Below are 13,568 nucleotides of genomic sequence, written 5' to 3'. Positions count from 1 at the left end.
AGACATGGAGAAATCAAATTATTTCCTCTGCATAAAGGAGAATTGAGGAAGAATGGGAAAAGAGGAGCAGCTTTGAGCCCCCAGCTCATGCCCTACTGACTGTGCACTGCATGAAAGAAACATCTGAAAATTCTGACTGGTCCCAGATGAAACACCGTTGTATTTTATTTCCACACCAAGTGCTCGACTCCAGCGATCCTGGTGAATTCCAGACTGGAACTGACTGTCCTTACTGATCCATGCTCTGGTCTATTAGAGAGGGGTCCTGAGAGCCCCAGGCTCAGAATTACCCGCTCAGGGACAGTAGTTTCACACTGGTGCTTGTGATTACAACTGTGCAATTCTTAGAGCCCTGAAAGGCTGCACTGGTAAACCTTCACTGTGTGAGTGAGAACTCTGCAAACCTAAAGCTCCACTTCCAGATTTGTAAATAACAGCCTCTCTGTTGAATCCTGGAAGGCCAGCGAAGTCCTGCACACCACTCTGGGATTTTCCATCCTGTGGTTGTTTACAGTCACACCAAGTGAGAGCGGAATGGGAGCACTCCGAGCTTGCCGTGCTTTTCACAGCTTTACACCAACTCTACAAAACTGGGCTCAGAGCAACACTGTGAAGGACAAGATCCCCTGTGTTTTAATAAAGACAGCTTCAAAATATCCAATATTCCAAGGGGGAGGCAGGGGATGTGGAAAAAGTCCTGTAAAGTTTATTCTTCCTTCAGCACAAGGCACTGCGAGCTTTGGAGCAAGGTGTGAGGGCCAGGCTTGATGAGATGGTCAGGCTTGTAGGGCAGCATGCTTTGTCCTGTTAGCAGTGTCAGATCTGGGTATCTGGGTATCTGATGTTTGCATGTTTGCTCTGCAGTGTTCTGGGCAAGACCCTGGTAAAGAACAAACTTACTGCTTGGCCTCAGACTCTATTTAAGATGACTTTACTCTTGGTTTTTTGGCACTCACTGCAGGGTAGGAAGTACCTGCAAGTTCTTCCCATCTGCCATGTGCTCTGAGGGTTCACTGCAGTTGTTCTGAGCCAGGTGTGGCCACAAGAACAAAACCACCATTGTGCTCAGGCCCTGGGCTGGCTGCTCAGCAGGGTGACCACAGAGTGGAGCTCCCTTGGAGGGGCTGCCTGTGGTTTCACCTTGTTTGGTGTCCCAGGCTGGGCTGCACGGCTGGAGTTGTGCTCTGCACACACAAGCTGAGCCTCGAGTGTGGCAGCTCCAGCTCCAGGCTGTGTGCAGCAAGCTGCAGGTCCCTGCTCTGCAGCCCGATGGCTCGGTCGTGTTCACTGACAGCAAAAGCAGCTCTTCATCACCAAGTGGCCAAGTCACAGAGCAGGAAATACAGCAGAGCCATTTTATCACACAGGTGACATTTGCAAGCCTTCTGCACACTAAGATGTAACTTAAAAATAAACGTGTGAACTGCTGTTTTCCAGCAAGGGAGGATGGACAGGAAGATGTGTCTGTCTCTTCAGTCACTACAAGAAGTGCTGATGATGAATTTTCCATTTTCCAGGTACAGCTGCCTCTTCTGAGTTGTGTAATATCTGCCACATTCACTCTGTCCCCCTCCCCTTTCTTCTCTTGGTATTTTCTCTGTTCCCTCTCGTGGTTTGACTTCCTCACCTCTGCTCCTCCCAAACCACTGGGAATACTGAGCAGCCAATGTTTCCACAGAGTTTGCCTCCAGCCGCTGCCTAGCCAGAGCTGTGACTGATTTGAAGGAGGTTTTCCCTTCCCAAAGCTCTGGGGTCGGTGCCATGGCCCTGGGCGAGGGTGTAAGGAATACACATGCAAAGTGGGATGTTGGAAGGTGCTGGCAGCTCTGCCACAGAGCCGGGGGCCTTGGGCCATGCTGTGAAACAAACTCGTTTGTCCCCTTTTATCTGGCAACAGAACGAAACAGTCATCACAGAGCTGTGCTGTAACACTCACGGGGACCTGCAAATGAGGAGCACAAACTAGGCTTGTTCCTTATCACCTTGGGTTACATCAACTGTGAGAAGAATGAAAGGTGGCACAGTAAGACCCTCTTTTTTTCCTGGCATGTCTTTGACGTGTGTAAAACATTAAATTTGCGCATTAATTTTAATGTAATTAATTGTTGTCAGGCTTAATGAATTGAGTGACTTGGGGGTATTCTAACTGTCCCTTACCCACCACAGAGCCCCATGTAGCAGCAAGGGGAAAAAAGTGGGAAGTTTGTTCCTTTTCCTAGAGGGAGTTTATATTCAAATGCTTATCCCTGCATTTCTGGTGATCCAGCATCGTGCATAAAATAACCACAGATGCACCTTCAAGTTGCTCAGCACCAATTTAATCTTCGAGTCTCCAAACTGCTCTGGTGCTACAACTAACATCATCAGCCAAAATGAAAAGCCTCTGGTAGGCCTAGACTGAAAATTAAGCTTTTTAAGCCTTGGGTGAAGGCAAGGTTTAACCTCTGCGGAAAGCACGAGTGGTAGAGGCGAGTGAGTGTCAGCTCTAACAAACAGCGTTTTCAAAGAAGCTTTGCAGAGCTGAGTACCTTTCTCACAGGGATTGTAATGAGCCAGCAGCTCCTGGTGCAGAACCTTTCCTTCCCCAGAACACCCAGCACGTCCCTGGGACCCTGGCACAGAGGGAAAATTGTGCATTTTATGCTTTTTTGGCATCTATGTTGCTCTTCCTTATCGCTTTGCTACAGCTCCTTCCATTCCTGTCTCTGTTCCCCACAACAGCTTCCTGCTGATGCTACAAAGTTTCTCTTGTGCTTTTTTTTGTTCCCAAGGGAAAGCTGACAGCCTTTGGTGTCCTTCCTCTGTGATCTGCCTTTTCTGGCTGATATTTGCTGCCTACTGCCCCATCCTCACCAAAACGCACAAAACCAAGCTAATCCTGAAGGAAAATACACATTCCCCTGCTCCACCCTGTTGCCTTCTTGCAGCTCAAAATCCCCCTGGAAGCTCTGGATTGCTCCCCTCCTGAGGAAAGAGCAGCAGCAGCCAGAGCCAGGCCCCAGGAAATCCCTGCAACAATTTCAGGTGGAATCCCAATTTCAGGTGGATTCCTGTTCCGGACGGGCTTTCCCCCTTAAATCCTCCCTGACAAACTTCTTCCCGGTCCAGCCCTGCTCCCCACTTGGAGATGGTTCCTCCCAGGGCCAGATGCCGCATTATCCGGAGCGACTTTCCCTCGCAGCCTTGTTTTCCTCCCACTCCTGAGTCCTTTGTCTGGCTGCCAAGCGGAGCAGCCCTGCCAGGCAGACACAGCTGCTCCGCATCGCCGCGGGTGCTGCCCTATGGCTGCGGAGCCACTGCAGCCCGATCCATCTCCGAGGGGACGCTCTGCCTCCGGGGTGTCTGCACCGGCAGCAGAAAAAGCGAACAGCACCTGTAAAGCTGTCGGAAGGGGCTGGAAAGGTTGAAGATAAAGAGGCCTTGATGGTGCTCTGGGTTTAGCTCTGAGACAGCGCGAGTAGTGAGGCTGCTCTCTCCTGCTCTGGCTGGAGCTCTCCCTGGAGGAGCACGGAGGAGGAATGAGAAGTTTCCAAGCCCGCAGCCACAGAAGCACAGGCCTGGAATCTCTCTAATGAAAGTTTTCCTCTTTGCAGTTTGCCAGGCAAACAAGCACCAGGCACCAATATCAAAACCAGCCCAGATTCCAATGAAAACCAGCAAAGAAATACTGGAGTAGAAAAGAAACTGCTTCATTTTCCTTGGTAAGAACTGGCAAATAAAACTACAGACAGGAGAGGAGAGGAGAGGAGAGGAGAGGAGAGGAGAGGAGAGGAGAGGAGAGGAGAGGAGAGGAGAGGAGAGGAGAGGAGAGGAGAGGAGAGGAGAGGAGAGGAGAGGAGAGGAGAGGAGAGGAGCTCTCTCTGCTCTGCTGGGTACAGGCAGCTGGGCTGATGGTGGGGCTTGGGCCAAGGGGCTCCTCCTTGCTTGCTGTTGCTTGCAGGGATGGAATATCACTTTATCCCCACATTACAGGGCTTCTCTGCATCATCTTTCCAGACAAACGAGTGCTCCACCCTGCCCGATTCCTTCAGTTTGCCTGGAAGGACTCTCCCTTCTTGCCCTGTGGGCTGGACTCCCGCTTCCCTCCCACTCCTGAGCCCTTGAAGGCTGTGCCAAGGAGTGAGCTGGCACTGCCGGGCTGGCCCTGCCTCTGCCTCCTCCCCGCGCTGCTGTGGGCCCGGGGCAGGGAATACCCCACCCTTTGGCTGGGGCAGAGCAGGTCTGAGACTTGCTTTCATCCCAGCCCTGTCTGGGAAAGCTCCTGAACCTGCTCTGCGTCTGGGAGCACAGGAATCCACGGCAGCCAAGCTGAGTGTTGGCTCGCCTGGAGGGATTCCTGGAGGGAGGCTGGTGTCAAGCACCCCTGTCCATGTGAAATAATCCTCCACGTGGCACCTGTGAGAGCTGCAGATTCAAATCACGGTTTGAAGGGACACGCTGGGGTTAAGCCCCACAGAAAACCACCTGAGTGCAAAGCAAGTGTCACCTGACCAGTGTCATATGCCTGAAACAAATAATCAGAAGCACAAACACCTCTGTCCCTCAGAGCCTCCCTGTGGCACCAACTGAGCATCCCTAATTGCTTTGTGACTGGTCATTTGAGCAGAGGAAGCGGAGGAGAGAGTGAAAGCAAAGCCCAGGGCTGGAAAATGGAAATGACTGTAGGGAAAGGAATGTGGAGCTTCACAACAGCCCAGAGTTGGCGGGGGAGAGAAGAGCAGGGTGAAGGGGGAAGGAGGAAGAGCAGGAGGTAAATCAGGGTGACAGGACAGCGCGGTCTGAGCGCCGCGTGTGGCACGGGCGGCCCCTCGGTGTCTGTGGCGCCGCACAGCCCTCGGCTGGCACTGCCGGGCACGGACCCTCCCTCACCAGCCCGCAGCGCAGACACAGCTTTGCCAGGATGAGTCTGACCCGTGTGTGCACTCCTGCCCCGGGACACTGCTCAGAGCAGAAGGGAGAGCCCTGAAATCTCTTGCCAAGTTAGAGATTCGGTGGTGTGAAGCCCGTGTGCCCAGCCCGGGGTGCAGAGCCTTGCAGTGCCGATCCCCTCTCCCGGTGGAGGCGCTGGGACAGGGTGATGCCAAACACAAAGTGTTTTTAGCGAGTAAACGATCGAACTCTGCCTAAACATCTACCTGAAGAGCGACAGCAGCCTCCTGCCCTGGCACACCGCCTAAAAACCCCTTCTTCCCTCTGCAAGAGCAACAAGGGGAGGCCGTGGTGTCCCCCCGGGTCTGTGGGAGGGGACAGGCAGTGGGTGCTCCCCACGGAGCCCAGGCAGCTCTGCCCGCTGTCCCCGTGCCCAGACAGGGAGGGACAATCCCGGATGTGAGGATTTACAGCCCTGGCAGACGCTGGGGACGGGCGATGGCGAGGTCGGGAATTGGAGCAGCGCAGTGCGAGGCCGAGCCCAGGGCAGGGCCCGAGGCCCCAGAGGGGCTGCGGGAGGCCAGGCCAGGCTCTGGCATCCTCTCCGGGAGTTTCCCCTCTCCAGGAGCTCCTGGGCTTTTCTCTGGACACAGGGAGGGGAGGAAACCAGGGCTGAGCAGCAAAGGGCCAGGGGGGTGAGGGTGGCTCAGCAGCCCGGGCTGGGGGCAGCAGAACTGGGGACCCTCCCTACAGCAGGCAGGAGATGGTGCCAGGAAGGTCCCGATCCCAAGGGCTCCCTGCACGGGGCAGCTCTGCCCTGTCCCAAAGGCCAGGATTCCCACACGGAGAGGGAACAGTGGGAATTGTGCAGGCTCAGATCGCCACCGCTCCATTGCTGCACGTTTGTGTTCCTTACCCAGGAGGGATTCAATCGCTTGCACCCTGGTTTATGATCTAACTCACTCTGGCTAAGCTGACACAGAGCTCTGCTCGTGCCTTGCAAGTCATTGTGCATTTAGCAGGCAAAGTTGGTTCTTCCACTTTATAAATGTGGGAGGAACACACAAACCAGACCTGGACTTCCAAAGGAAGAGGCTGTCAGCTCCTGCACTGCCTCGCTGGCATTTTTAAGGTGTATTATTTACATGCTGGAAAGGAGCCAACCAAAACCTCTCTTAAGAAATTTCTCTCTTACTTACAGAACAAAGTCTACTGCTTTGTGAAAATGAATAATTAAATTCTGAGGTTTGGGCATCTTCATTTATTGCTGAGATCTTGGCATCATCACTTTTCCATATTTGGGGAAAATGAGACTAAAAGTCAATGTTAAATGATGTACAAAACTAAGATTAGTCTGTTTACCCCAGACTAACTCTTTGGATAAAGGAAAACTATTTTCATACTTTGCATAAAATATGCATAAAATATGAAGTTGATACTTTCCAATCTTGATATATTTTTTATAAACCCTCCTCTCTTTTTTAAGCCCAACACAATTAACACTTCAAGAATGTTGTGAGTCTGCTCTTAACTACCAATAAACCAGTTTGATTTACCAGTGACATTAACCAGGTTAAGTGCCAGGATTCAAGTGGATTGAAAGAAAAGCAGTTTGGATCACCAGAACATGACTTCTGCTAGTGTGAGGGATCCTAAAATAGTGTGACAATGAGTGTGTTCAATGGGTGTAGATGTGTTGCTGAAAGGCGTTCCAGCATCTCTGTGGGCAACTTCCAGAACAGAAAATTAAAAGGGGAAAGAAAAAAAGTCCCAAAGTAGCAATCAGCTTAATTTATTGAACAATTTTTTTTTACCAAAAAAGAAAGAACTGGGTATGGAGTCCATCATGTTTCTGTCATCTTTGGGGGTATAAATCTTCCTAAACACTGCTCATGTTTTACTGCCAGGCACTCCAGGTCCTGCTGCTCTGGGGACATTTGGGACCAGCACAACCCCAGGCTGCAGGATGGAGGCTTTCAGTTTGGCAAAGGTTCCCATTAGGGCAGGCAATAAAAACACCTCACACAACTCAGCTGAAATCCTACCTGGCTTTGGGATTCTGTCACCTTGGACCCTTAAAGGTGGAGACTGAACAAGCACTAATAGCAAAGCCCTACTCAAAATATCAGTGTATCCTTTGTGCAGAGCAGATTCCCAGTGAGTTACTGCAGGGCTGGGGTACAGGGAAGGTGCCGAGGCAGTGAACACCCACCTCCAATAAAACTCAATATGGCAATGACTGAAAAATAAATCAAATTACTTGGCAAATAAAATGTGATTCTGTGACTGCAAGGAAGCTGGCATTTTCCTGGTTATCTTCTCCAAGACAGGAAGAAGAGACATAAATATATATGGCATCAGAAATGGCAGCAGAAATGTCTCTTTATCCTTCCCAGTACAAATTAAGTGTAGGAAAACTACTCCTCCACAAGGCCCCTGTCACTGAGTGATGCCCTAAGCACAGCCAAGTTCAGAAACACCAACCAAAGTCAGCTCTTACAAAATAAAATGTAACACACATGGTTCAGGTATTGACACTGCAGGACATCCCTTAAATCTGAACATACTTCTGTATTTTGGTTTAGCTGCCTGTTTTAAGTGCACCAAATGCTTCACTTTGAGCTTCCTCCCAGACATCTCAGCATCCTTCACACACAGGGTGCCAGGTGCACAGAATCCTGGATATTGGCTCAGGACACAGCAGGCAAAAGATTTCTTCCACGAGTTTTGGCCTCAGCTTAACTCTGTCCAGTTCCTATTCTTGGATCTTAGTGGTGCCTTAAATCCCTTTCACTCAAAAATTATTTTGAGCCAATAAAGAAACAGCGAAGCACATCAGACCCAGGAATTTCTCTGCAGGTTTTAACACCTCACTCTATTCAGCAGAAGCTTTTAGGGGCAACCTGCCTGCAGCTGTTGTAAGTGGGGCTGAGAAACAGCACCTTAGAGCCTTTTCATCCCTGTTTTTCTCCTCAAGAAGAGAAATTGCTGCTTTTCAAACTCATTCCCCACCCAAAGCAGTCCCTGGGGTTGATGCTGCTGCTCCCAGGGAAGGGCAGCCCCGAGGTTTCCCGGGTCCGCCGGGCCGTGCTTGGGTCACTTTGTGTCACTTTGTTGGGCCGTGCTTGGGTCACTTTGTGTCACTTTGTTGGGCCGTGCTTGTGTCACTTTGTTGGGCCAGGGTTGTGTCACTTTGTTGGGCCGTGCTTGGGTCACTTTGTGTCACTTTGTTGGGCCGGGGCAAGAGTCACTTTGTGTCACTGTTTTGGGCCATGCTTGGGTCACTCTGCTCCTGCCAGCCCCGTACAAACCCAGCAGGGACAGCAGCACCCCTGAGCTCTCAGCATTCCCCGTTTAAAGCTCACGGTGACCACAGGAACTACCAGAGGAATTTTGTTGCTGTTTGCAGCCGCACGCTCCTCGCCCTGGCTCAGACTGGGCAAATCACAGAGTTCAGGAACAACTGCAGGGCCCAGTCCTGCCCTGCAGCTGGGGAAGGGCCAGACCCACGGGACAGCTGCTGCAAGCTCAAGGGATAACTGAGAGACAATTAATGGGATTTCTTATTCATCTGCAACCTCGATGGAAATAGATTATTTTTACCTGGCAATTAAAAACCTGCTCTGTTTTTTTCCCCAAGGTAAGTAAGTTTCATTAAGCTCATTTTGCACATGACAGGAAGCTCAGAATTGTCCCAGGAAAATGCTACAATAGACACATCTTTTCTGCTCTCAATCACTGCCATTCTAGAGCACTTTTAAGACAGCTCACACTTAATATAAAAGCAGTAATAGACTTTGATGTGTTAGAACTTAATTCTAGAACTCTGATTTTTGGAACTGACTGAATGCACAGCTGGGGATACCAGTAAGTGGAAGAAAATAGAAATGTTTCTAGGATTAAAGCTCAAGTTCTGAAATACTGAAAAGACTGAAGGAAACAATCTGTATGAAAACTCAAATTATTTGTTTCTGTGATACAGCCACCAAGTGAACATGCATCACTGAAAGACATTGGGTCCATTTCTCTCAAGGGAATGCATTTTACACTAAAAATGTAGAATAAACCCACAGAGCATCAAAAGGATCATGGGCGACAGACAATGAAGTTTTGGGTAAAAAAAAAAAAAGACAACACATAAGATCTACAATGTACACACACACCCTGGAAGGTTTATATATGCTCTATATATATTTCAAAGTACACACAAGCTGCCCATGTGGCAGGTTGAGAAAATAGGAATACATCTTGGGAAGGTCATGAAGGAAAAAACCACAGAGGAAAACGAGAGTTATTTACATTCAATAATTCAGTAGCCTTTAACACCTCTATATACAAACAGGCTCTATTTATGTACAGACTGCACTGGGAGCCGAGTGAAGTTATTCCAAACACAAAAGAAAAATACAAAACCCCTTGATAATTCACTTGAACAAGCGTTTACAGGTTGCAGAGATTTCTCCATTTACAAAGAAAATACTACACATGGAACAGAGAACTTGCATCTTTGGGGAACTTTCAGTCCTTACAAGAGGAGTGTGTTCCCAATGAACCACACAGCCACTGGAAAAAGTGGAATACTTGCAGTGCAAGGAGATTTTGAGGGGGTTATAATTGCATTTATCATGCCAGACATATCTTAATTATGAAACTAGTTAACAAGTCATAATTGAGTTGCTGTCAAGGGACAGTTAGAAAAAAGAACCCAAAATTTGGGTTTTCAGTTCCCAAATCAACTCAAGTATGTACCTTCCCCTTCTGCAGCACAATTCCAAGATCCACACAGTACAGGAGCTGCTGCCATTGTACACGTGGCATTGCCCCTGTTACCAGAGCCCTCTGTCCTTACAGGCTTTATGGCCATTGCAGATGTACAAAGCATTTTCTATTTCATTTGGTACAAAGCAGATCAATACCCCACAAGCAGGAAAATACAGAGACCACCCTTGCCTGGCCTGGTCATTTATGATGTAATAATTGGTCTTTTTTCCCCCCCAGGAAGATGTTTGTCTCACAGGCAGTGCTGCAAAGGGACACCAGCCACTGCTCTTGCCCCATCCAGGGCAATTTACATTCCCTTTCTCCCCAAGCTTTATCAGCAGCTCATGCAGGGAACAAATGCCAAAATCCACACCCCAAGCACCGAGTAGGAATTTTCAAGAGAGAAAATATTGCTGTGGCTTGAAAGCTGTTTTCTTTTTTTTTGATGTTAACTTTCAAGATGTTACAACAGTCCAGAGCCGTGGCTGCAGCTGTGTTAGTAAGTGGATGGCAAAGCCAAGGCAGTGATGGTGCAAGGAGCAGGCAAAGAGGAGCAAGTAGAGGAATGGATTTCTGGAACAGGAACAGTTCTTATGCATCTTAGAAGTACTGTCAGCTTTTTTTCCCCTCCAGGGGACACAAGTCCATGGGAAGTTTAAAAGGTTGAAGCAAAATAGTGCTGTTTGCTCATCAATACAGGGAATATCTCAGATTTGCTCATCCCAACAATCAAAGTGAGCACACCAGGCTGAGAAGAGCACTTAGGAACTGAGTGTATTTAAATCATTATTAAAAAAAAAATTAAAAATCACTAATTGTGAGTCTACCACTTCCAGAACTATTTTACTGAGGATACCAAGACCTAAAATGTTATGTCACCATCTCAGATGGCAGAAGTTTCTACAGCAAGTAACAATTAAGCAGCAGCCACACACAGCCTGTCGTTACTGGCAGTTTGGTTTGCTGTCTGCTGCAGTAGTAATCTGTCAACACACTCCTCAAAATCCCAGCCCTGCTCCTGGAATGGGTGCCAAATCCATCCCCTGGTGGGTACAGAACACAGAACAGCCTCCCCCACACCCTGTGCTCTGGAGTTTGCCAGTGCTCTGACAGTGCTCAGCTCCCCTCCCCTGCTCCCAGCACACTGAAGATGCCCCAGCACTGAGCACCTGCATCCCAGGGATTTACAGAGGCGCAGCAGCACAGGGGGGCAGAGGATTTATTCCAGATCTGCATTTCCAGTTATCCCAAGCAGGAGCAGGGGATTCATCCCTCCTGACCAACTGGGCAAACTTCCTTCCCTGCCAAGTCTCCCTTCCCTCCTTCCCTTGGTGACCACACCGAGCTGCTGGCACAGGGAGCATTAATGAGCCTCAGGAGCAATAATCCCATAAGGGATTTATGGAATAAATAAGGGACAATTCCATAAGGGAACCCCCTTCTTCTGGCCCACTCTGACCCTTGAGTGGCTCACCGAGTGCTTCAGAGGTGCCACACTGCAGCCATCCTGCTCTGGAACTGAGCTGAGCCTTCCTTAAACACACAGGGAGCTTTAGACAGAGTTTAGCTCTTGCCTCGTTAGCGAGTTCAGCCGAGAGATTGGGGCTGCAAGACAGAAGCCTGGTTAGAGCAGGAACATGCCAAGTCCTGTCCAATTCCAATTGTACAGACTTGTTAGTTTTTTTGGAATATGGTGATTGCCTAAACAAGACTCCACTTCTTGTTAGTACAATAACTTTTATTTGACATCTACAAGATCATTATCTTGTAGTTTTTTGGACAGGTTTATACAATCTCAATTTTTCAATAGTGCAACCTGTGCAAGCAAGAAATGACAAACATTGTCCTTCACTTTCTTATAAACATCTACTATTATAGGCAAAACAAAACTTACCCATATTATAGATAAGTGACTATTCACATTTGTACATTACAATTTCTTTTAAACAGCTCCAGATAAACTCTACAATGTCTTACAACATATTAAACATAACAGAAACAGCACATACAGCGGAACCCTCAAGTGTTTCCCATTCTCTAATTTACAGCTCAAGTAAGGTTTCATCTTAAAAGTGACAAATTAAATTATGTTAATGAAGTAAAAAATATAAGATTGTATGCGAGATGGAAGTGAATTTGCACTTAAGTTTCCATAACCACCTCAGATTAAGGAAATGTTTCAATTTAAGGAAAACAGGCACCCAGCCATCTTTGCAGTACACATTAGGAATACCATTAATACATTAAAAATGAACTAATTTTAATTTAAGATGTTTATCACAAAAAGAACATGTTGTAGACTCAAATATATAACTCCCAGGAGAGAACCAGAAAAAATGCAACACCTGGGTATAAACACTATAAAAATGCAATAACCAATGCTGTACAACTAAGATTGTGTTTCTCTCTGAATTCCTGTCTCGTGTGTTTATGCCGTCCATGCCCGTTTCCAAAGACATGCACTGTCAAACAGAAACTGGGAAGGAACCTGAATGCATGATGTGCAACCTCTAGGTTTCATGCTTTTATAAACTCAAATTGAAGAGAAAAACCCAATATATATTTTCTATATATATACTCAATACATGCATTCGAGATCTCCCACAGCAATGGCATCGATGCACTGCGTTAAACCCTGAGCACTGTATGACAAGATAAAAATAAAGCCTGCTTGGGGATTTTCAAGCATTTTCAAACAAATTGTGGTTTGTAGCTTAAAAGGCCAAAAGTAAAAGCAAACAGGAAGCACTACAGAGAGCATAAGGAAAGACAGATGCACCACCATAAACAACTGCTGGCTTTCAGTTCTACCAACCTTTTTAGATCTCTTTATTCCCAAAGTATTTGAGACACAACTGAACTGAAAAAGTTATATTTCTTTGGAATCTGTCCCTGATTTTTATGCAAGTGATATGCTTTTACAGCCTTTTCCTCAAACACCAAAGTCAACACCTGTAGCTTTGTCCTCTCATGCGTTGTTGAGGTTGGTGATGCTCTGGGGGTGGTGCTGCTGCCAGATCTGCTGCTGCTGCACTGCGAGCTGCTGCGACTGGTCGGACGTCGACAGGAGGTTCACGAGGGGCGACACACAATTTGCAGGAATGATCAAACCTGAGAACAGCAACACATCAATGGGTTCATAAAAACACCATCAGCTGTGTTTGTTAAGAGCTCAGGCTGATGACTGCACCCTTTAATTTAAGCAACATTCAATAATGACTGTTCTGATGTCAAGTCTAATCAGCACAGCCACGAGTCCTGCTCCTCAGTCCTTCACATCCTTTAGGTTGTGAAGCAAGAGAAAGAAGTTCTCATTTTGCCTGACAACAAAATTTATTCTCACGTTACCTGCTGTCATGAGAAGTCAGCTATTTTTGCTTTTCTAATCTCACAGAAGTTACATCACCATGAAAGTTTAAACATGGAAAAACCCACTTCCAACATCCTAGAACACTGGTACTAGAGGAGGAGCTGCCATGATATTGGCACATCCACAGGAAGTCCACATTTAACAAAACATTTGGAGAGTTTGGTTTCTGAGGTCCTTGTTTTGAGGGCTCCACTATGAGGTTTAGTCAAGAGACAATCATCTTGAAGTCATTCTAACACACTTTCAGTAGCTCAAAAACCATGAAAACAATTATTTCAAAGGCCTACTATTCATTGCCAAAAGTGGGGGAAAAAGTGGAGCCATTATGATGTCAGAGAACCTTGGCTGGAGCAGGCTGTGCATGACATTTTTGCTGCAGCAAATCCAAAGAACTGAGATTAAGTGCTCCAAAGCCTGGCTGAAAAAGAAACTAACCTCTGTGTAGAAGTACTACCATAGTAAAGCTGCCCCTCCAGAGCAGACAAGCCTGCTCTCTTTGAAACACCTTTATCCAAGCTCAGCCACGTGGCTGCCAGCACAGAGCCACTGAGCACTCAGAGCCACCCCA

The 13,568-nt window shown here is 47.6% G+C and overlaps 1 protein-coding gene across 2 annotated transcripts in view; it reads right to left on the bottom strand.

The window, feature by feature from the left end:
- Nucleotides 1-9,036: 9,036 nt before the first annotated feature.
- The window catches only part of SBNO1 (strawberry notch homolog 1), a 31,404-nt gene continuing 26,872 nt past the window's right edge, over nucleotides 9,037-13,568 (bottom strand). For both annotated transcript variants that reach the window (XM_071444988.1, XM_071444990.1), the window contains exon 32: nucleotides 9,037-12,741. In XM_071444988.1, the coding sequence (XP_071301089.1) occupies nucleotides 12,599-12,741 (143 nt within the window). In that variant the 3' untranslated portion in view covers nucleotides 9,037-12,598. The remainder of the gene's footprint in view (nucleotides 12,742-13,568) is intronic.

Source organism: Agelaius tricolor, unplaced genomic scaffold (genome assembly GCF_023055355.1).
Source record: "Agelaius tricolor isolate 1412-34295 unplaced genomic scaffold, bAgeTri1.0.p SCAF_20, whole genome shotgun sequence".
Taxonomy (NCBI): domain Eukaryota; kingdom Metazoa; phylum Chordata; class Aves; order Passeriformes; family Icteridae; genus Agelaius; species Agelaius tricolor.
This window is presented reverse-complemented; position numbering and strand designations above follow the sequence as displayed.